The sequence below is a fragment of the Mustela lutreola genome, chromosome X (assembly GCF_030435805.1).
Source record: "Mustela lutreola isolate mMusLut2 chromosome X, mMusLut2.pri, whole genome shotgun sequence".
Taxonomy (NCBI): Eukaryota; Metazoa; Chordata; class Mammalia; order Carnivora; family Mustelidae; genus Mustela; species Mustela lutreola.
Window position 1 is genome coordinate 127,583,656 of NC_081308.1, and position 24,103 is coordinate 127,607,758.

At 43.0% G+C, this 24,103-nt stretch overlaps 1 protein-coding gene across 1 annotated transcript in view; it reads left to right on the forward strand.

Annotated features, from left to right (window-relative positions):
- AFF2 (ALF transcription elongation factor 2) overlaps positions 1–24,103 on the forward strand; it is a 465,549-nt gene that overhangs the window by 268,642 nt on the left and 172,804 nt on the right. Inside the window, exon 4 of the mRNA XM_059157826.1 lies at positions 19,717–19,761. Coding sequence (XP_059013809.1) covers positions 19,717–19,761 — 45 coding nt within the window. The remainder of the gene's footprint in view (positions 1–19,716; positions 19,762–24,103) is intronic.

Sequence of the window (24,103 nt, forward strand, 5' to 3'; positions counted from 1 at the left end):
CCGCCCTACTCCCAGGAGCTGCCATCCGTACCCAGTCCACAGTCTGAGGGCTAGCACTGCAGAGCCAGAGAACCTCACGGGGTCTCTCGAAGCTAGCGACTCACCTAGGGCTCAGTAGGGTTTTTAAAAAACTGAATTTACATCAGTTTCAGGTTTGAAGCTGTTATGTGTACTCCGTTTTTTTTTTTTTTCTTTAATGCACTAGAACAGATTACCGTGCTCCTGTGTACAACTTATTGCATACTTACTACAGAGGCTGAACTATGTGATGCCCCCTTAGATGTGTTCTAGGGAGAAATGATATACCTGGAAGGCATTAATTTCTTTGTGAAGTTAGGAGCCGGGATGAGATATTTCCCACCAGAATGACTGAAGAATATTATTGTCTGTCATCTCTCAAAATGCTTATTTGGTTGTAAATCACTTTAAATTGTGTCCTAAGAACACACTGCCTTTACAGAGATGCAAAGATGCCCATGCCTTATCTCAGCCAATGAAGAATCTAGTTCTGCCGTCCTCATCAGGACCCCAGAAATGAGTGGTAGCTTGAAGCTGGGAGTGGACAGTGGATTGCATTTTCTACTGTCCCAGTGGGATCTGTGTCCCATGAGTTGGGATGGAAATACTGGTTATCACCAGAAGTGATTATTTCATCCTAACATTGCAAGAGGTCCAGGGGATCACAGGGATATGGATGGAGGCTCATAGACTGTATAGATCATAGAAAGCCTCAGACCCCTTCATTTCATAGCAAGGAGGCTTTGACCAACAGAACAGAGGTGATTCACCAAAGACACATACTTGATGAAAAATGGACCCAAACTATCAGAATAAATAGTGAGGGATGCTTCAGGTGATGTAGTTTGAAGCTCTCAAATGTTACGAAGACTGTCTGAGAGTCCAACCCTTACTGAGCACTCTGGGTTAAAGTATAATTTACCTTCTTCAAAGGAATCATTGCTTGTAGGTCATTATAAAATGACTTCCTTTCAGTCTTAGTGGTTTCAGTATGACCAATTCACTTGATCACCAGTCATGGTATTATTTTGGGGAGCTCCGTAAAATCTGGGATATGTGCTCCTCCAGTTTCTTCATTTCCTGGGTGAGAGACCCAGAGAGAAGAGTAGAACCCAGGCTCTTCTGACCTCAGCTGCAAGATTTTCCCATTGGCTACCCTGTCCTCCCTCAGTAAACCATACATTTTAAAAATTCCTTCTCTACTGTTGGTTGAATTAGGCAGGCTTATTATGAGGTGTATTTATTGTCCAACCAGGGGGTCTGGAAACAGGGAGATGGGAATAAAAGGATACTGATATGTTGAATTGGCCATGATCAAGGTCAAAGGAGCATTTCAAACATGGCTGAACCACAAAGTTTTTCATGATAATACCAGAAAGAGTAGGTTTCCTCTGATTAGAGCCAGATAGAATAAACAAATGAGTACTCAAACCATTAGAGGGAATTTGTGAGAAATGCAGCCTTTGAAAAATTTGGCTTTGAAAATCCCTCAAGGGGGACCCATTTTGCCATTAGATTCTCAGTTGTGGGCCAGTATCTATCTATTTTATGTACATTCACACACGTATTTCACATCTGTAGAGAGAAACACTGAGGTTTCAAATTCAGAATTCCATAGCAGGCTAATTCAAGTTTTCTTTTAAAAAACTTTCACTTCTGAATCAGTTGTCTTCATTCAACAGGCTTCACATAATCTTACCTTCTGGTTTGATTTAATTTGTTATGTACAAAATAAAAATGCCACCAAGTCCTCTCATGGCCATTTTAATCAGCTTCTCTTTAAGATCATTTGAAATAGCCCATTAAGCTACACATTGCACTTTGTATAGATTAATCTGAAGTGCTTGTATTGGTCGTAGTAGTTGTGAATGCAAAGACATAATCATGATATCTTGTTTATCCTACAGAGCTGGGCATATATAATCTTATGCTCATCAGAACAATGGAAAAATTGGGCTTATTGAACTGCAACTTGTATGTTCACTACATTCTGTTATATTGGTACAACAGAGGAGTTCTGCAAAGTGAAAATAATTAACACAACTTTAATAAGGGCTACTGCATACCTTTTTTTAGTAACTTTTTTTTCCCTCATACAATGGTTGAAAACACAGGTTTGAAGTCATACCGACATGGTTTTCTGTCTTGGATCTATCACGTTAACTGTGTGACCTTGGGCAAATCACTTAACCTCTCTGAACCTCACTTTCATCATTTAAAAATGGGGATAATAATATATATCCTAGGCTTTGACGACATTATAGTTTGCGTTTTTGAAACTAACCATTAACTTAGTATACTGTTAAGCAATCCGTTGTGAAAATCATTATGCAAATTGCTGTTGTTGGGATGGTCTGCATATAGTGCTCAGTGTGCCTTGGGGGCAACAGTCACCAAGTGTTCACTCTAGAGTCTAGACGGATGAGGCCTGGACCTTGATATCAGGCCATAGTTTGGTTATCGATTTTGTGTTAAAATGGTCATTTAGATGCCTATTGTTCACAGAAATGCTTGTGGGGCACTTGTATTAGGCCAGGCTCATCCTTGAGCTTACTTAATCTCCATGACCATAAGAGGACATAGGCATATGAAGGATCATTTACAGATGTGGGACATGTATAGCTGCTCCAAAACATGTTGCTCCAGAAATTAACAGATACTATTATTTTCTGCACCTTAGTCAAAATTTACAAAATGAGTTTATTCATCTAACTTCTCTTCTCAATACTTCCCTTTTCCTGTCTTTTTGCTTTGATTGGCTCAGGTGTTTAGACTGAACATGGTGCTATCGAGGCCAAGGCAATGATCATGAATACTATGCCCCTCCAGCCAAAGAATCTAAGCAGGAGCTCTGGCCTACTGCCCAGCATACTCGGCTCCAGACTGAGCTGTACTCTGACTTTCCAATGATCCAGCCTCTGGTGGTGCTGGTGGGGGAGGTCGCCAGAAACGGCTTTACCAGAGGTCTTTCATCACAGTCTTAACAATTGCCACAGCATCACACTATTTAAAATTTTTTTAATTTAATTTTATTTTTTATTTTTTACAAACATATATTTTTATCCCCAGGGGTACAGGTCTGTGAATCGCCAGGTTTACACACTTCACAGCACTCACCAAAGCACATACCCTCCCCAATGTCCATAACCCCACCCCCCTTCTCCCAACTCCCCTCCCCCCAGCAACTCTCGGTTTGTTTTGTGAGATTAAGAGTCACTTATGGTTTATCTCCCTCCCAATCCCATCTTGTATCATTTATTCTTTTTTAAAAAAAATTTGAAGACCATGGCCATTGCTGCTATAAACATTGGGGTACAGATGGCCCTTCTTTTCACTACATCTGTAGCCATGCTCGCCAAACTGTGGAAAGAACCAAGATGCCCTTCAATGGATGAATGGATAAGGAAGATGTGGTCCATATACACTGTGGAGTGTTATGCCTCCATCAGAAAGGATGAATACCCAACTTTTGTAGCAACATGGACGGGACTGGAAGAGATTATGCTGAGTGAAATCAGTCAAGCAGAGAGAGTCACTTATCATATGGTTTCACTTATTTGTGGAGCATAACAAATAGCATGGAGGACAAGGGGAGATGAAGAGGAGAAGGGAGTTGAGGGAAATTGGAGGGGGAGGTGAACCATGAGAGACTATGGGCTCTGAAAAACAACCTGGGGGTGTTGAAGGGGCGGGGAGCAGGAGGTTGGGTGAACCAGGTGGTGGGTATTAGAGAGGGCACGGATTGCATGGAGCACTGCGTGTGGCACAAAACCAATGAATACTGTTATGCTGAAAATAAATAAAAAAATTTTTTGAAGAGACACTCCATTTAGATGCCATTTTCAGGGGTAAGGCAGTCACTTCTCTCCCTACTGCCCCCCACTGCCCCACCAGTTCCCAACAGAATACAGAGGAGACTGTGTAAATAGAGCAATTAGATCTTCCAGAAGAAGCTTGAGTAGAGCTGCTTTAGTAGTTTAATGGAACTGAAGTGACTTGAGGCAAATCAAATGGAATCATGAGCTAATGAGTCATCCATCATGAGGATTATGTAAGTTAGTGGTTGTATCATATGACGACAAAAACTTGACATTTTCTGTCCAATGGACCAGAGGTTAGTCCCAGTCCTTCCATTCACCTGGCTGTGTGACCTTGGGCCAATTCTTTTACCTCTCTGCACCTCATTGGTTCTTAGCTTTAAAATAGGCCACATGTTAGAAGGTTGGAGTATATAACCCCCAGGTCCTTTTTCTGACAAGAATATATTGTGAGATGAAAATATCCATTACTGGACAAGCAATTGAGAAGTAGTCCATTGACAATAAGCTCACAGATGACAGATGGCACATATATCATTAGAGAGTTGTTTCATTTATTACCTGGTCCTTCTCCTCCGTGCCCTCCAGCAGATTTAGTAGATCATGGTTAGAACTTGAACAGTTTGGACCAAAGGCTTCCACCATACCTAGAATGGCTATCACAGGAGGTTCTTTTTCAGAATGCCTATCTTACTCTAAGGGACCAAATTTCTAAAGATGGAAAGGTTGCCCCTGCCAGCACTATTTGTCTCTTTCCCCATTCCTTGAATGGAATGATTAAAGGGGAAGGGTATGTTGTGTTGAGTGATCAAGTGTCTTCCTTCATTCCAGCCTTGGCCTGGCACCAGTAAGCTTATCTCACCACATACTCAGGACTTCTCAAATCAAGCTTGACCATGACTGTTCATGGGAAGACAGTTTTCATGGCATATTTGGAGAGCCCATGCACCTGTAGGGATTTCTTTCATCTGGATGTAAATGGTGGAAACACAGAAGCCAGAGGAAGAGTGAAGTAGAGTAGCAAGGCACTGACCTCAGTGTTGAACCTAAGACCTCAATGCTTAGCAACTTGGGGGTCCTGGTTGAACCTAAAGGTTGGTCTACTGGTCATGACAGCAGGTGCTCTTCAAAGCATGGACTCTGATTCATGATTGTACAGGTGATTAACCTTCAAGATGCTCTTCTTCCTCTCTCAGGTTTTCAAAATGCCATTTCGTAGGTCTCTCTTTATGCTGTCAGTGGTCTTCTTCCCATTTCTGTTGATGGTTTTGAATTTGTGAGGACATTATTTTCTCTGTCACAAGTATCCTTTCATCCCATGGGGATCTTCATTGCAGTCCATGAACTTGGCTCCTGAATTCCTGTGGCTTTCATGGGAACTCTGTAGAGTCTATGTTTATAGACCAGCAGCAGGAAATGATGTCACTGGGGAGCTGTTCTTAGAGTTTTGCATAAAGGGGTTAAGATCTTCACATTAAGGATTTAGGAGATCTCACTTGCAGTTGGATTATCATTCACAGAAAAGAAACTGAGAATCTTGAGAATGCTAATTTGAAAGCGTTTCATTACAAAATAGATGTTTGATGCTGCTAAAGACCTAGGAGTATCCTGATAAGGTGTCATGTTTGCCTTTGGAGAACAGTTCCAAAAACAAAGGCAAAAACAGTTAGAAATTAATAAAATATGTTGTATAGATATCTGTGTGCAAGGCCAGATAATTTCGGACTGGTGTGATCACAATAAATTTTTATTTCCAATATGCCCTCAGCCCAGGGCCTTTTGGGTACCCAACTAAATGCGCACTAAGTACTGGTAATTACATCATTTAAGTTGGCACATTGCTTGTGATTTTAGAAGTCCCTCTTCTTTATGATAATCCATTCGAATGAAGAATGCCCTTAAACGGATTCTAAAGATTGTCAAATAATACTTAATAGTGTAATATATATCAGTGAGTTTATTTATCTCGAGTCAGGAGCTTTTATAGATTCCAGCTATGTGTCTTCTCCACAAATCTTGTTTTTTGTGCTCATGGCTTCAGTGAGAATAAATGGAAGTTGTGGAGTCTGGAAAGGCCACTGGAGGGGATTTCCCAATCTCCTCATATATCAGTGTCTCTTCGTGTCTGTTTCTGATGGGGTCCAACAGCAGGTCAACATCCTTAGGTAAAGAAAGACTTCCTCAGAGTGAGCAGCAGTCATTGAAAGTAAATTAATGAAAGACAGTGACTGCTGATCTCTTTGACAAGAAGGAGTTCTTGCTGCCAACATTTAGAAACCACTAGAAGTGGTCTCCATTGGAAACCAGGTTTCGACTTTCTGCCCTGGGCTGCCAAAAGTATTGCAGTAGAAAATGTGAAAGTAAGTTGAACTTTGAATTATAATTTCAATGACTGTCTAGTGAAATGGATTCGTGCTCTGGCATTGCACCTTGGAGGCTCGGGGTTGATTCGCATAAGATAAAAATCTGTCTGGTCTGACAGTCGAAAAGGTCGCAAGCACACTTGAAGTCCGGTGGTCTCAGTACAGTCCCAAATCTTGATTAAAAAGGGAAGATTTAGGAACTACTATGGAATTTTTCAAAATAATCTTTTTAAACAGAACCACTTCTACATGTTTTGGCTTCAAGTTTGTTGACTTAGCCAAGTCTAGATTGTATTTTCACTAACATTTAGCAATAACCTCTAACTCAATGAAATTTCCCATGATTGAGACTCTTTGACTTTGGGGTCAACATGTTATTTTTGAAAATGACATCTAATTGTTATTGTGGTCTCCCTGATAATGAAAGTCAAACTGTTCATATTTTAAATGCTTCCACTGAAGTTCTAAAGCATAATGTCTGTCTGTTTCCATTTTGAGAGTATTTGCTGGAATGGCTTGACATTTTTACTTCTGTAGATCATGTGGACACTACACCATTGAGATTCTTCATTTTAGATCGAAGACTTCTTTTTTCTGATACTATTTTTAAAAAATTATTTACTTTAAGTAGTATCTACACCCAGTATGGGGCTCAAACTCACAACCCTGAGATCAAGAGTCACATGCTCTTCTGGCTGAGCAAACCAGGTGTCCCTAGATTGGAGACTTCTATTAATGAGACATCATCTGATGAATACAGGTTGAAGTTTTGAAATTAATCTGCTTTGGACTACAGACTAATAGACTTGTTTTTAATAGATGGGAGTCACTTTTGAGACTGGGTTCTAGGCCAGCTCCTTTGCTTTATATCTGGAGAAACTGTGACTTGCCAAAAGGCATACTGTGCTGTAGTTGCTACCTGTCCAACTCTGTTCCCATATTGAAAGTTAAGGTCAAGTGTCCCTTCCTTTCCTGACTTTTCCTGGATCTGCAGACAGTTCTGCCTTCTGTGACTTTTGTTACAACTATTGTCAAAGCCAACCATATGTCTTTTTTTTTTATTTTATATTTTTAAGATTTTATTTCTACATAATCTCTACTCCCATCATGGGGCTTGAACTCACAACCCCGAGATCAAGAGTCGCAGGCTCCACCGACTGAGCCAGCCAGGCATCCCACATCTGTTTTGTTTTGTTTTGTTTTGTTTTGTTTTTTGTTTTGTTTTTTTTAAGCAGGATTGCCATGAAGTCTAGATTTCTAAGATAGTTTTGACGTGAAATAATCACTTTCATTCTTCCCTTATCAGATATTCTGGAAATCCACATATCTGGTCATCCAACGCACGCCATCCTCATACTCATCCTCATACTCACTCAAAGAAAAATCCTCCTCCCAAGTGCCTGATTCAGGGATCTGAAAATACAGGCTTTGTCGTCACTGTTTTAGGTACGCAGGTTCTGTATGCTCATCTGGAGTAGATGTTTCCTGTGGACATTTAGTCTTTTATCATCTGCTGCATTTTACTGAATTTCCCATAATGCTTCTTGTAGTGCACTGTGCAGAGTGGGGATGCAATGTATATTTTCCATTCAGGATGGTTTTCTTAATGCAAACAGAGTTTTTCTAAACTCCCAAGTTGGGAAGTACTCCAATGCACTGATTCGGGAGTAAGTGTGGTTATCTCACCGAGTGTATTTTATTTGTATCAGTAATGTGTTGTAATTGTATGTGGAATTATAAACACCGGCCAGGTGCCGTTTATCTTGCAGATTTTCACAGCTGAAAAGTAACCAATCCTGGGTTTTCATGCAGATGTGAGGCAAGCAAAGATCATTGGTGTCATGCATACACTGTCCACGTTGATTGGTATAAAACACTAGGCTCCATAAGCCATGGTTGTCCAACATCACTCCCTCTTTGGTCTTCAGGGTATGATGCAATGGGCTCAAGATGCACCACGGAGCAGGCCCACGCTTAATGCCACAGACCCCTTCTTTATGATGCTATATCAAGTGTCTGTGTTTGCAGACTAATATTCTGGAAAAGCATTACGCCCTTCCATGAGCCAAATGTTTCAGAGTGTCCCATAAATGCTGGGAAGATGGTGCCTTGGGACCAACTCTCAAGCTAACTAGAGATTTAACTAAGTAAGGCCCAGGGGAAGTTTAAGAAACAGGAACTTCTTGTATTTGTTCTATTGATTTTTCTGCCAACAAAATAGTGTGACCAGTTGTGGTGTTTTCAAATAAAAGCATCAGGACTTAAGTCCGCATTTAGGAGCAGTTTCCTGGGCACACGTGCAGGTGCACTTGGAGGAAGACTGGATGGAGCCAGAGACAGGCCCCAGTGCCAGTTCACCTAACAAAGCAGGAAGGATAAGGGCCAGGATTGCAAGTCGTTATTTATAATCAAACGAAAGGGTAATTTTGCCAACTCTCTGTTCTCAAATATGAGACCATCTTTCTGGTAATCAAACTATTATTCTGACACAGTTTACTTATCAGAAGACCAATTTGTAATTGTGACCAGAAAATGGAGGTTGCCTTTCAATTCATTTGAATTGCAAACCAGGTAGACAACCTATAGCTGCCATTGGCATATATTTTAAAGCAAATTCAGGCACCTACATTGACCTCCTATTTACATTTCTTTGAGGAGAAAAAAAGTCGCATGAAAGCCATCAAAAAACACATTTCACAGCAGGCAAATTAATTGGTTTTACAGTATTTGAATGGAGGGCTTGTCAAATAAAACATGCCGTGACAGTTAATAGTGTCATTTAGAGCCAGAAAATTATTGGCTTATTTGTTATTGGATAAAAGGAAGGCAAACATTTTGTATTAGGAAGTTTTAATGTGTTTAAAATCCTCATTAGGGATTAATGGACATGCTTGCTTAGCATAGTGCCTCGTTAATTTGGGGCTAAACAGTTACTTCTGTGTTTCAATCTCAGTGTTGTTTCTTAACATTTTTTTTTTTTACTTCTCTTTAATTAGATCTTGCATTTGAGTTTGGTCTCTATACCATTGGAGAAGTAGAATTAATTAATGAGATTTATAAATCTAATGGAATTTATTCTTAGCTATCGTTTCATTTTAGCAAGCAAAGAAACCACATGTAAGTGAGCACAGATCTAAGAGATTTCAGAAGTATAGAAAAAGATGTGAATTTCCTTGAATATATTTAGCAGTGTCACTTGGCATTAATAGATAAAATTGTTTTAATTAGAGTTATAAATAATAGGAGATCTGGAGAGGATTCAGTCCCCATGCACACGGCTTGTTCTTTGGGCTCATCACTGTGGGAGAAGAGCAACTGTAACTTTATCTGTGGAACCACCGTGTCATCCACTGACAATTAAGATGATCCTAAGTGCAGGGTTTATAGAGTCAAGAAGGCGCCAAGTTCATTAGAGGTTAGTCTGAAAGTGGGGCCACTTACAAACTTACAAAGCCTGTTCCGCTTACATGGCTTTAAGGCAAATTTAGCTAGAAGAAAATCCAACTGAAATCTGGGTTTCTCGTTTTGAAGCAGACATTTAAATCATTAGCTATGTATTTAGAAGACTGAAGTGGCTCCTTTAGGGTGAGGGATTGTGAATGTCAAGGAAAGACCTTCATTTTGCACAAGTTTGTCAGGCTCTATGAGACAAAGATAGGTATTTAAAAGGTTCTTTTATAAATGGGGTTACAGCACTTAATTGAAGAACCGATAAGACAGCCTGTGGCAATGTCTTCAGAAGCTACCAGAAAAACCTGAGCTCCTCCTTCATTTTTTTTGCCCCAGTGAGGAAGTCCTTGTATCTTTAAAAACCATAAATGCTTTTGAAGAACGTGTCAGTCCCAGGTATGTTATGAAAGATAATTGCATTTTGAAATATTTCATACTAAGCATCATGTGATAAATATTTGCTTAAACGCAAAATATTTAAAACAGCCCATCTTTACACAATTTGGAAACTTGCCCTTCCAGTGTTGTCTAAGAATGATCTCTCTCAGGAGGGTATGGGTTAATCGGGTTCTCTGCTTCCCTACAGACAGAGTTGAATTCATTTAGCCCCCGAGAGGAGATCCTCAAGCACTGTGGCCATATTTGGCCCTGGGCTTAATTTCATCTGGCCTTCTGAGTAATATTATGGGCTTCGCCACTGTGGGGTCCCAGAAAATCATTACTCCTGCTCCTGGGCTCTCGGCTTGTTTCATGCAGAATGAAGCCTCTCGCAGATTAGAGCAGTTGGAGAACTGTGAACTGTGGGTAATTAGCTAATCAGTGTTGGAAAGGGCAGTGCTAATAGTGGGGAGCAGAGTGTCACCTCCTCCTAAATCACTGGAGCTACTTGGCTTGCAGCTCTCCCCTTTCCCCCACCTCCTTCCTTTATCTCTATACTCAAGATATGCACACTGTCTCCTGTGTTTCCCGTGTAGCTAGCTAGCTCTTTCTCTCTTTCCCTTTGACAATTGCCAGATAGCTCTGTTAGACTTTCCTAGCAAATCCACGTTCCTGTCCTCCAAGACAACTGTTTCCTGCCTTTCCTTTCCCTTTGCATTCCCAACAGGCACCCCGCATTCTTAGCTGATGACCTTGCCACCCACTGCAAGGAGCAGTATAGATACAATCAGACTGTATCTATACAATCTATACAACTGCTGCATCTTCCCGTCTTTGATTGCTCCAACCCAACTGCTTATGTATCTAAACACTCTGCCTTCCCTCTTCTTACAATGGAAGTGTCCATGCTCCTATTTTAGGCTGTCCTCTCCAATTGAGTCCCAATGCGCTCTCTCCTTCTCAAGGACTTTGCTTTTATAACCATCCACTCTCTCTTTTGCAACACTTTTTTCTCCTCCACCCACTGGTATATAAAATGCCTTAATATCATCCCTCTTTTTTTTTTTTAAAGATTTTATTTATTTGACAGAGAGAGATCACAAGCAGGCAGAGAGGCAGCAGAGAGAGAGAGGGAAGCAGGCTCCCTGCTGAGCAGAGAGCCCGATGCGGGACTCCATCCCAGGACCCCGAGATCATGACCTGAGCCGAAGGCAGCGGCTTAACCCACTGAGCCACCCAGGCGCCCCAATATCATCCCTCTTAGAAACAAAAAACAAAAAAACAAAAAGGAAAAAACCTTGACCTGGCCCACATCACTACTTCCTCTCCCCCCATTTGTCCTTTCCCTTTCACAGGAGAAATCGATTATCCATTCTCTACTCCCATCCTCCCACTCCCTCCTCAACACACTCCAGTCAGCTTCATGCTCACAGCGTGTCACTGAAACAGCTCTGACCAAGGTTGCCCATGACCTAGACCTTGCCAAACTCAACCGCCAAGTCTGCATCCTTATCTTACTTAATGGTCACTTTCTCTTTGAAGCGCTTTCTTCTCCAGTCTTCTGGACACTGTGCTACCTGATATTCCTCCCGCCCCCCCTCCCAGTCCCTCCTAAGAACTTATGTTTGCCTTTGGAATCCATGGCATATGATAGATCACATGCTATGCTATAAGGAAGGTGGACTCTTAGCAAAAGACACTGCAGATGTTTTTTTGTCAATGGTCTTCAGGTTCATCTTGGGATGACTAAGGTGGGAGATCAGTTTCACAGGTAAGGCCCACAGGGTGTGCGTGCTGTGTGTTCTGTGTGACTCGTTGTGTTAAGAGTTGCCTTCTTAATTATTCTGGCATTGATTGGTCTAAAAATTAATTTGCCTCTCCCATGCATTTCAAAAGCATCAGCAGGAAAAGATAAAGTCTATCTGGGATTTGACAATGATCATTCGTACTCCATGGAGAGAATAGTCCATGGATAGGAGATAGAGAATTGAATGTTGAGAAGTCTACTGCAACATAGAATAAAATGTATTTAGTATAACAGAATAAAATAGAAGGTGAATAAAATTACAAAATCTAAAAGATGCCCAAGAGATTATCTCACCTGGCAACGTGTCTGAGATGAAGGTTTTTCTGTGGCAAAATGGAAACTGTAAGAACAGTGGTATGTGTGAGTATGTTTGATGTTGGTATAAGTTTGCTGTCATAGACCTTGAAGAATCTGTCATGTATTTGGAGATTGTACACTTCCTACCTTTTGGATATTGTTTTCATTATGGCCTTCATGGCAAATGAAAAAGTTGGTTATCTTATGTAGATCTCTGATTATTTTTATAAAGCTATGTGAGGTACAAAACATTAGGAACTTGTGATATATCCTCTTGCATTTGTCGTGGAGGCTGGAGAATGAGGAAGTGAATTGTCCCAAACCAAACAGCTAATTAGTAGTAGAACTTGGGCACTTAAACTCTTTCCTGTCAGTATGTCTTTCTTCTGCTACTTTATTAAATCATAGTTAGCTGAAAGCGAGATGGCTGCCTTGCGGTGGCTTAGCTGCTGTACATTGTGAGAATATGCTGTGATTGTGGAGTGGGTAGGAGTATCTGGACACTCTAAAAACTCTAAATTTCTTCTTTAAATGATAAAATTCAGAAGTGAATTTGCTTCTCGGCAATCCTTCTTGACATGCTTAGATCATGCATGTTGGCCTTAACAGCTTTAACAGCAGCCGTTGACAGAGTTCAGAAGCTGCCTGACATCACTCCAGTTTGTCCATCTGTAGTTTAACAGTTTCCTCTTTTACCATAAGAGATTTAGGCCTGGGACACAATTCAGCCATTAGCATGAATGGCAGGCAGTACAGCAAGAAGGGATTTAGTGGGATCGAGATCTTAATTTTAAACAGTTCTTGGTTGCAGTGCCCTAACACCCCAGACAAGACAACAGTGGGTATCCTGCAGGCCCTGAGGGGTTTGTTGCAGGCCTAGAAATGTCAAAAGGAAGGGACATGGCTAGAAGATTCATGGGTTTTAGGGCAAGCACCAAGAGCCGGCAGAAGGCTAGAAGCACAAGCAGGAAGAGGCAAACAAGGTGGAAAGTAGCAGCACATTTAAGGAATCTATGCACAAAGCCTTGAGAATGTGTATGCAGGAGGTAAGGCCCCAGGGCACCTGGGTGGTGGAAACACAGTAGCAGCAGTTGGAATGACCTCACTGTCCAGCTTGGGTGACCAGAGGAATGAGGGGTGGGCGGCCAGGCACTTCCAGATAGGCTCTTGGTTTCTTAGGGCAATCTTGCTAGATGTGTACCTGATTTTTCTTTAAGACCATAACCCTGCTCCCCATTTATAGCTCACTCTTCTATAGAACTAGTTATTACACCAGATAAATGAACAGTGAGCTAATGGCTATTCAGAGCTCACTGAATTAAGTACTCTTCACTTGAAATTCCATCTGCCATTAGGTCCTCTCAGCTGATGATGGGCCTTTCTGCATATGCATCCCGCCCTTGCCCATGCCTAATGTAATCAGGGACAAGATGTCCTCATAATGAAGCACATCACCCGCCCTTCCCCCACTCCTTCCACCCTTACTCCCCCTTGTCTCTCTGTTGTCTTACCCCCTCAAGTTCCCTCTCCAGCCTCCTTTGTCGTCTTCAGGGAGAGCCACCAGATGGAGCAGCAGCCCGAGACTTGTTATACATTGGGCCCCTGGATAGGCTTTTCATAATTAGTTACCTGCACGGGATGTCTTGGGGGCCAGTTTACAAGGGGCTCTAAGTCTCAATGTGGTGATGCCTCGCCACAAGCCTTAGAGGCGACTTGGGATAGAAGTCGGGGAGGGAGCTTACGATGTACATCTCAGCCCCATAACCACTGTAAGAGTGTACCTTGTATTCCCCTCCTATAGACACTGAAACAGAAAGCCAGGCAGGGAAACAAATGCAGAGAAGTTCAAGTACCACAAAACAAATTAAGTATCAAAGCTGGGATTAAAATCCAAGTCGGCCCAGCTTCAAAGAGTGTATTCTTTTCACTACCTCTTGATGCCCCCAGAAAATATAGTAAATTATCTCATTTATTTGCTCAAATAAATAAAATGTAATTGCACTCACTGCCTTTTTAGTTTTGATGCCATGGAAGAGTCTACATAAAAGGTCATTTTTTTTTTTTTTTAAGCCGGCCTGAAATGGCAAGGACATTAAATTCCTTTGATCTTTATGCTCTACTTTTGTTTCTTCTGTCTTAGAGGGAACCATGACTACTAACTTATTTTACATGGGGTATTTGGACCATGTGACTCTCTTAAAAATGGACGGGAAGCAGTATTTGAAAGTAAACTCCACAAATCTGTGGGCACCCAGGATTTCAGCTGTATTAAAAAGAAACTGGAAGATGAGCTGTTTAGCTGTACCATGTGACAGTTGTGAAATCTTTTTTGTTTTGATTAAAAAGTCCTATTACCTGAGGACTTCTGTTGGCAGCTTATGTAATATTAACTGTTCCTGTTTAATCAGGGCCTCATGAATACCAACTAGAATAGGGATAGATTAAGGTGAGGCAGGAAGCAAGGGACTGACAGATCCTAATGGGAACTGGGTTTGTACTTTTCCAAATTGGAGACCCGGGATTCCCTAGGTCGGGTGGGGAGATCAAGGGATCAGAACTGCAGAGGCTCCTCCCCCTTGTTTTTACAAATGACAGACCGTGGGGATTAAAAATTTTAAAAAGCCGGCAACTCATTTGGTAATGCAATATCATAACCTGACTTTTCGTTCTATTAGTAATGCCACATCAGGGGAACTCCGTGTCCCGTAAATCAATCATGGGGATAAATGCGGCAATTTGTTAATGAAAATACAAACGGAATTACTTCAGAAGCTGCCATGGATGTCAGTCATGCATATTGTTTGACTGGGCCGTTGGCATGGTGTTTGACACTCTGTGTCACTTGCACTTGTTAGGGGAATGCAAGCATTCGCTGGCAATTAAACCTGTGACTTTTGAGTTTTGCTTCACGAAGTCTTTGTCAAGGTGGAATATGCCTGGAATCATGAGCTTTGATTGCCAGATATTGTGGGACAACCTCCGGGTGCTTTTAGGGGAAAAGAAAAAAAAAAAAAAGAATGACCCTTCTCTTGCAGTCCCTTAATAATAAATACACTGACAGGCAGGCACTGAGCTCTCCCTGGCCCCAACCCTGGTTAACCATGTGATGATCATTATTCTTTTAATGTTTTACATTAATCTCCATGTTTTCTATTAGTGCTAGCTGCTGCTTATGTCTCTCAATGCCACAATCAGGGTATTTTTGATATCTTGTATTACCCTAATCGCCAAGAAGTATGCTCCAAACTGATTAATTCTGGAATGATTAAAACATCCTATGCAATTCATTTATTGTTGCTGCAGTTAATTGAATATTTGATGATTTAAAGGTACCCTCATTATTTCCAAAGATATGTATTTATCACCAGGCAGATGATCTGTGCGTGGTCTTTCTGTGGGTACATGGGGTGGCAGACTGCGCTGTCACATGCCAAGAGGGTAGGCACTTGGAAGGGCTCTCCATCAACGCCCCCACCTGCCCGCCGTGTGCCTGCCTTCCCTGGCCCTCAGAGGACCACATCTGTGCCCAGCACGAGAGGGTCATCTGGGGCCAGGCGGGAGAGCACAGGCTTGCCTCTGCCATGCGCAGCCTGCTCTCTGCTCTGGGAGGAGGGGGCAGAGAGGGGGATGGAAAGGCCGCTGCAGCTCTGAGTGGTTAACTTGCGCTTTGCGGACTATCTGAATGCTCAAGGGTGGATTGAAAGAGAGGAGAAGGTGGCTCGGGAATTAAGCAGCAGCTCGGCAACTCAGCGGGCAGCAGTTCTAATCCCCGTGTCACCACTAGTTCTCTTAGTCTCCTTTCCCACCTGTCCGAGTGACTCCAGAAGTACTGCGAGAGGAGTGTGTGCATGTGTGTGTGTGTGTGTGAGAGAGAGAGAGAGAGAGGAGGGGGAGTGCCACTGGGCAAAATTCCAGGGCTGAGCCCCTGCCTCAGTGCAGCTGTCTTCAGTGTGCAGAGTGACTTCCCCCAAACCTGGAGTGCAGCTCCGCAGGGGATCTCAGAGACTGGAGTGGCCTCAGGTGGCTCCACCACTTTTCAGCCATGACAGATCCTTGGTCTCTCACTCCCATGTGGAGTGAGGACTACAGTGGGGACCTCGGCAGCTGGGAGCTTCTGTCGGACATGACTCTGTCCGTGAACCCGGTAGGTACCCTCTCCCTGCCACCTGATCAGACCTCCTGTTCTGTATTGTCTATTTCCCGTGTAAATGTTTGTCTTCTCAGTTTGCATGGAGTCTCAAAGCCAGAAATTATGTTGTCTTCAGTGTCTTCAGACCCTCCCCCTTGGCACCATCCTGAGCACAGTGTGAGCTCAATCAGGATTTGTTGTCTAAAGAAATAAATGGGAGAACTGATGAATAGGCAGTTGGGTGGTAAATAATGATCCTATTACCCTTGTCATGACTACCTTACAATGTCTGTCCTGGTGGGTCTCTAATTGTTTGTTTTGCCATCCCATCCAGACATTTAACTCCCAGAGAAAGAGGCCAAGTCTCAGAGCTGTTTGTATCACTGCCCCCCTGCAATGCCTAACACTATTCTAGGCGCAGAGGAAATGCTCCACTGCTTAATTCAAAAGCACTTGCAGGGGGAGAAGCATTTGCTGCTCAAATGTAGCTGTCTTGCAATGGAAAAAGCTGTGGGGCAGGGCTAGAGAAGTTTGCAGGACTAGTGACTTCATGCCAATGCTGGATTCCGGGATTTCTTAAAAAGAAAAAAAATCTGAACACTCGGTGTGGACACAGACTTATTTGACTGCCCTTGTCAGCAGTCCTTCCCAAACCTGAGTGCTACTGACACCAAGAAGTCGTTATTAGATTTGCTGCAAAACCCCAGAGTTGACAACTCTTTCTATTTTGACAGCAGTTCCCCCATAAGGAAATAGATACTTTATAATATCAGGTGTAGGGATGATATTTGCAGGGGGAGAGAGTAAGTCAGTTCTTTCCTGGAAAAGATGAGAAAACTCAACTTAGTAATAAAGCAGTGAGGAGAACAACAGGACAAGGGGTACAAAGCACGTTTACATTACTTATATGCTGCTCACAGAAACCCTGTGAGATTTGAAAAGAGTGGGTATTAGTATGATGGCGATTTTATTTTATTCTACTTTATTTTACAGTTGGGAAAACTGGAACTCACAGGGGTAAAGTTACCAAGTCCTGTTCCCAAGTGGTAGGGCTGGAACTCCCACCTAGTTCCTTATACACCCAGAAGCAAGTGTTCTTGTGGTGTCTGCACATTGCTTGTATGTTTTTCTCTGTGGTTGGAAAATTAACATTATGTTTTTTGTGTGGGAACAAAAAGAGCAAGGGCCTTTTTCTGAGAGCGGGACATACATTTTTAGCCCAGGAGGCCCACACAGACAGAATGCAACAATGATATTGAAGATTTAATTCTGCTAGAATCATTTTGACCTTTGGCAAAGGTTATTTCTTAGAAGTTCAAGGACTGTCTTGGAAAATACAGTTACTAGAGCATTGAGCAATGGGATGAGATTGTATCTGTGGTTAAAACTAATCCGTTGAGTTCTGCAATACTGCAGGGCGTTAGACATCTGCCGGTGCATGTTCCACAAACACTCATTCTGCATGGAATGGTGGTATTTGATGATTGGGAAACAAACAAACATAAATCACAAAAACTAAAAAGCCCAGAATTCAGCGGTCAAGAAAGTTGGGAACATGTGTTAAACAGTTAGATAGATGTCTTGGAGCCTTTAATTCGCACCATGGATTTCCACATAGGGGTTGGATGGCAGTAGTTCCCACACCTATCTGGACAGGGATTCTTTAATTTTGCACAACTAGTGCCTGTGAGATGGTCTTAGGGAGCGGTACACACAGTTTCAGTCCTACATGAACTATGTGATTCCTCCTATTTACCTTTCTCTTGAGTGTACAGACTCCATGAGGGAGAAAGCTGTGTCTCCTTTTGCTTTTCATGGTACCCGCGCCTAGCATAAGGCTGGAGGCATAGTCCCCGGCCCTCAGAAAAGTTGTTGAATGAACGAATGTACTGTGCTAGGCCAAAGCATACCCATAGTTCCCTATTGCGGACCTGCATTTAAGGTCCTCTGGAAAGTAACACCTGGCCCTCTTTTCCTGCCTTTCCTTCTACTGTTCTTTCTACCCAGTATTAGAATGTTACTGTGCTGGGAAAGAGTGACTATATGATGTATCATCCAAACTGGGACATTTGTGAGGGGGATCTGTGAGGGGAAAAAGGAGATACTGTCAATAATGACTCCAGGATAACAGGTGTAAACCGGAAGTGTACCGAGTACTGGATAGTCCCTCCTTTATGGGGGACTCTTTCTCAGCCTGCCTCCCCCACAAAGGATATTATGCTTCTGAATCAGGGACTTTTACATAAAGAAGGTACTGAAAAAAAATGCAAGGTGAAATTAATACCACTACAGCAGTGACTTTAATGCTGAATTAAGATTTGCTGATGGTTATATCAGGTTTTCTTGCAAATTTGAGGGAGACTGGGGCCATATTCTATTTTCCATTTCCCCAAGTAGAGTTATGTTCATCCTTCAGTCTATTGGAGTACTAGGGGCTCATCACCTAATTGCCCCTGCGAGATATTTGGGATGTATAGTCTCTGTGACTGTGCTGTCTTTAGAGGACTGACATTTCACCTTCTGAGGCAGTGATTTAAGGAGACCAAATGTTCTCCTTGCCAGAACTGGAGGGAAGCAGAAGTGACAAATTGCAGTCCTGGAGAGGGGGAGGGTATGAAGGAGAGAGAGAGATTTGGGGGATGCCTGCAACTCACACAGGTGATGTCACACCCGGCAGACCTTTCTTCGAGTGGTTGTCCCATGCCCACATCCCCCGCCAGTCACTGCCTTCAGACTGGTGCCTTAGTTTGGTGCCGGCTTCTGGCTTTCACTGATTATAGAGTCCCTGGAGGATAAATCCATGTGCCAGACCTGCAGTGAGTCCTTGGGACATTTCTTCGAGTTGCTTGAATTTTGATTGATCAGGAAGATGTCACGCTGGGAAAGACAGCTCATGGGATTCACTTTGTATGTTTGTGAGATGCTCTCTCAGTGCCAAGGCATGCCTGCAATTTACACAGGAGTCTGAAACTTGGTGTTTCAGATAAAAATTGCAGGCAACTGGTTAGACTCCTAAATTTAAAAAGAACTTAATTCAATCATAGAAGTATGTCCTATAGGCCTCATGTTTTTAAAATCTATGATTATGAATAATATATTAAACTGTGGCAAAGGGCCAAATGGGCCTTCAAGATGAGGAAGTCGAGCTCCTTCTTTGGATAGATGAGCAAAGTAAAGCCTGGGTGATGGGGAGGGTGGGGGGAAACAGCCCAGCATCCCACAGAAAATCGGTGTCGGAACAAGCTACTCTCTTTCTGCACCTTGCACTATGGTCTTCCTGCTTCATTAAGGCAAAACAAAATTGGCCACTAGCAGATACTTTCAGCTTTGTACTTAACAGGGGAAAGCTCTATTTCCTTTCTTTACAGTTTTTCCTACCGTGTAAACTATGATAGAACAAGCTTCTCTGAGAGTAGCTAAATGATGCTTAATTTCTGTTTGTTTATTTTATTTTAGGTAAGCCTTCCCAGTGATCCAAGCTGTGTTGAAGAAATCTTGCGGGTGAGTTTAAACCTTTATTCCTGTGCCTTTTAATAATGAAGCAATCTATCTGCTTCAGCTGTTTCAAGTAATTACTGTGCTGTTTCTGGGAGTATCCTGGTGGGGAATCCTCTCATTCCACTTCAAGACCCTTCTGCTTATACCTCCTGGCTCATTTCTCACTTATCCTCTCCCCATCCCTGGCCAAGCTAGTCTTGTCATCTCCCCAAGCTTTTCTTTCATCCTTGCACCTTTCCTGGTCTTTCTTTTGATTTTTTTTTAAATTTATTTTTTATTTATTTTCAGCATAACAGTATCCATTATTTTTGCACCACACCCAGTGCTCCATGCAATCCGTGCCCTCTCTAATACCCACCACCTGGTACCCCAATCTCCCACCCCCCCACCACTTCAAACCCCTCAGATTGTTTTTCAGAGTCCATAGTCTCTCATGGTTCACCTCCCCTTCCAATTTCCCCCAACTCCCTTCTCCTCTCTAACTCCCCATGTCCTCCATGCTATTTGTTATGCTCCACAAATAAGTGAAACCATATGATAATTGACTCTCTCTGCTTGACTTATTTCACTCAGCATAATCTCTTCCAGTCCTGTCCATGTTGCTACAAAAGTTGGGTATTCATCCTTTCTGATGGAGGCAGAATACTCCATAGTGTATATGGACCTCATCTTCCTTATCCAATCGTCCGTTGAAGGGCATCTTGGTTCTTTTCACAGTTTGGCGACCGTGGCCATTGCTGCTATAAACATTGGGGTCCAGATGGCCCTTCTTTTCACTACATCTGTACCTTTGGGGTAAATACCCAGGAGTGCACTTGAAGGGTCATAGGGAAGTTCTATTTTTAATTTCTTGAGGAATCTCCACACTGTTCTCCAAAGAGGCTGCACCAACTTGCATTCCCACCAACAGTGTTAGAGGGTTCCCCTTTCTCCACATCCCCTCCAACACATGTTGTTTCCTGTCTTGCTAATTTTGGCCATTCTAACTGGTGTAAGGTGGTATCTCAATGTGGTTTTAATTTGAATCTCCCTGGTAGCTAGTGATGATGAATACTTTTTCATGTGGCTGATAGCCATTTGTATGTCTTCATTGGAGAAGTGTCTGTTCATATCTTCTTCCCATTTTTTGATAGGATTGTCTGTTTTGTGTGTGTTGAGTTTGAGGAGTTCTTTATAGATCCTGGATATCAACCTTTTGACTGTACTGTCATTTGCAAATATCTTCTCCCATTCCATGGGTTGCATCTTTGTTTTCTTGACTGTTTCCTTTGCTGTGCAGAAGCTTTTGATTTTGATGAAGTTCTTTTGAGACTCCCCTCTTTTGTTAGTATTCTCCCCCTCTTCAAGCAGCCTACCCTAAATCTTGGGCTTTCTGCTCTCTGGAATCTCAAGCCTCAACTTCACTGCTGCCTCCCTTGCCAACACGGGTTGAAGAAGGTTGTGGGGGTTGCAGACTTGTTTCATCCTTGCACAAGGATGAGGGGACAAGATGTGGGAGGGTGGAGGGCAGTGAGAAGGAGAGACTTGAGAGAAGGTAAGCTGTATGACCTGTTCCCAACGGGAGGGAATGTGTACGTAAGAGTGACAAGAGGTGGCAGTGACCTCTCCAAGAGCAGTGCTTAAACCAAAGGCAATACCAGAGCCTAGCCTGGAAAATGGGTCTCCCATCTCTAGCTGTTAGCACCATAAGGCAAGGCAATGTGGCACGTGAAGAACGGGAGTCATGGCACTGAGTCCCAGGGCCAGCCCTGCTGTTTGTCACTCTGCAGTTTGGACAGAGAACTCCATCTTTCAGAATCTCCATTCCTTGTCTGTGAAACAGGATGATAATACCTGTTCTAATTCCCTTTGAAACCACCAAGAGGTAGAGATGCTCATTATTATGATAAATGATGATCAGTGTGGCCATGAAAAAAGCACACAGTCTTGCCCACTAGGGAAAAGAATAATCTGTGTGCCATTGAGAAGTCTGCCCCCCATCCCCACACTTACCAATGTGAGGAACTCTCCCCACTTCTTCCTGAGACTCCCCGTGCTGTGTTACCTTCTGTGACAGCACAGCCCAAGGAAAAATAAAGAGGACAGAGTTGTTTATTGTCAAGTTCACCTGGCCTCCAGTTTTACCTGTCGGGGATATGCGTGCCGCACTTTCAGCCTATGAGCATTGTTACCCACAAGATGATACTCTGATCATAGATGAAAGTATCCGAATTGGGGATATACTGGCCAATTTTTACAAAAAGATCTATTTATTTTAGAAAGAGACAGAGAGAACACGAGAAAGGGGAGGCAGAAAGGGAGAGGGAGAATTTCAAGCCCACTCAGGCTGAGCACAGAGCCTGACATGGAGCTTGAACTCATGACCCTGAGAACACAACATGAGCTGAAACCAAGAAGCAGACACCCAACTAACTGAGGCATGCAGGTGCCCCTCTATGCTACTTTTGGAAGCGCTCAGGAATCCCTCTGTCATCTTTCCTGGGGCCTAAGGGTTGGAGTGGAGGGTGGGCAACTGTTGAAAAATCCACTGGCGTGCTCCACCTGGGGACCACAGCTGCCTGTTCCTTCCATTGTGTGGAGATGGTCAGATCAACAAGAGACACAAAATGCTTGCTCATGTGTGTGTTGGCTGCATTCCTGAAAGAAAGGTAACACGGCAAGAAATCTCTTCCTCTCTCCCAAATGAAATCAGTGGTCTTTTCTTAATTCCCAAAGAATGTGGTTCCCATTTCAAAACTTTCACCTAATTGGTCGCAATTGGAATCTCTTCTTAAGAGTGGCCTGGCCCTGGGGTATATGGGGCTCCCACGCTGCCCCACTGCCCAAGTGAGGAGAGCCTGGTGAGCACCTGGCGGAGGCTGGGAGCCCCTGTCTGCTAGAGGAGCCACTTAGAGAAACAACAGAATGTCACTTAAACAGGAAAGAAAAGAAGCAGGTTGCCTTAATAAGCTCGTAAAAGCTAGCACCCTTTGAGGAGGTAACAAAAGTCCTTCTGTTCTTGAAAGAGAATCTAGGGAAATGTCTTTTTTTTTTTTTGAAGGGCTGTAGATTGTATAGAATCCCGGGTATTTTTCAACAGCATCATTAATGAGTTGGCTTTCCTTCATTGAAGAATGACTGACATGTCTCATGCTTAGAATAAAAATAAGCATTCCAAAGTTTATGTCCTAAATTTTATGAGTAATTCTTAAATTTGTATAGCCCACATTGTGTGGCACAACAGGTTCGTGGTCATGTTTGTTTGAGGGCTGTGGAGCCCAGCGGATAGTTCCACAGCTCTCTGTGTGGCCGTGCTCCCCAACTGCCTCCTCCCTGGTGGGTATGGGGGGGGGGCTTTTCCCTTCCTTTTCCCCTCCACCTCTCTCTGACACCATCAGCGTTTTTCAGATCAGCCAAGAGCAAGGGCACATTCTGCCTCATTAAAGCGTAGCTGTGGGGAGGAAGGGGTTCTGGCCCTGGAGTAGGAAGCCCTGGGTCCCTCACTTTCTAACTATGTGGCTTCTCGATCTCTTCGTGCAGCAAACAGGGGTTAATAACTCACCCTCCCACCATACGACCCAACTGCAGTGAGAGAATCATTAAAGTGTGAGCACGGTTTGCGCGGGGAACATGGAGAGCTCCGTCTGTTTGCTCTCTCAACTTCCCCACCTCACTGATCTCCCCCCTTTTTGCCCTCCACAGCCCAGCAGGCTAAGCATGCAAACCCACTTCATCTCCCCTGGGGACAGACTTCTTTTATAAACCAACTACAACAGAACTGGTCTCACCCCTCTCTCAGTCCCTCAGTCCCCAGGCAATGGAAATACTTTTCCCTAATGCATTTTATTTTTGCCTCCTTTTCCAAAATGCTGTTCCAATTCAAACTGGTTGGCTTTCTTTGTGCTCCTGCTTCTCATAGCATCTTAACCCACCTCCTCTGGTCTTCCAGGGCTAACTTGACTGATAGGGTGACCATATTTTTCTGTGGCACATGACTGCCTTTGAAAACACTTGAACCGGGACGCCTGGGTGGCTCAGTTGGTTAAGCGGCTGCCTTCAGCTCAGGTCATGATCCCAGCGTCCTGGGATCGAGTCCCACATCGGGCTCCTTGCTTGGTGGGGAGCCTGCTTCTCCCTCTGCCTCTGCCTGCCACTCTGTCTGCCTGTGCTTTCTCTCGCTTCTCTCTCTATGACAAATAAATAAATAAAATCTTTAAAAAAAAAAAAAAAAGAAAACACTTGAACCACATTACGTTATTTTGATAAGAGGAAACATGGGGTAGTCCCTATTTTTTTTCAGGAAAGTAAGGCCCAGAGAGGTTATAAATGACCTGCAACGTGGGTGAAGCTAGGTTGCGGTGGAAGC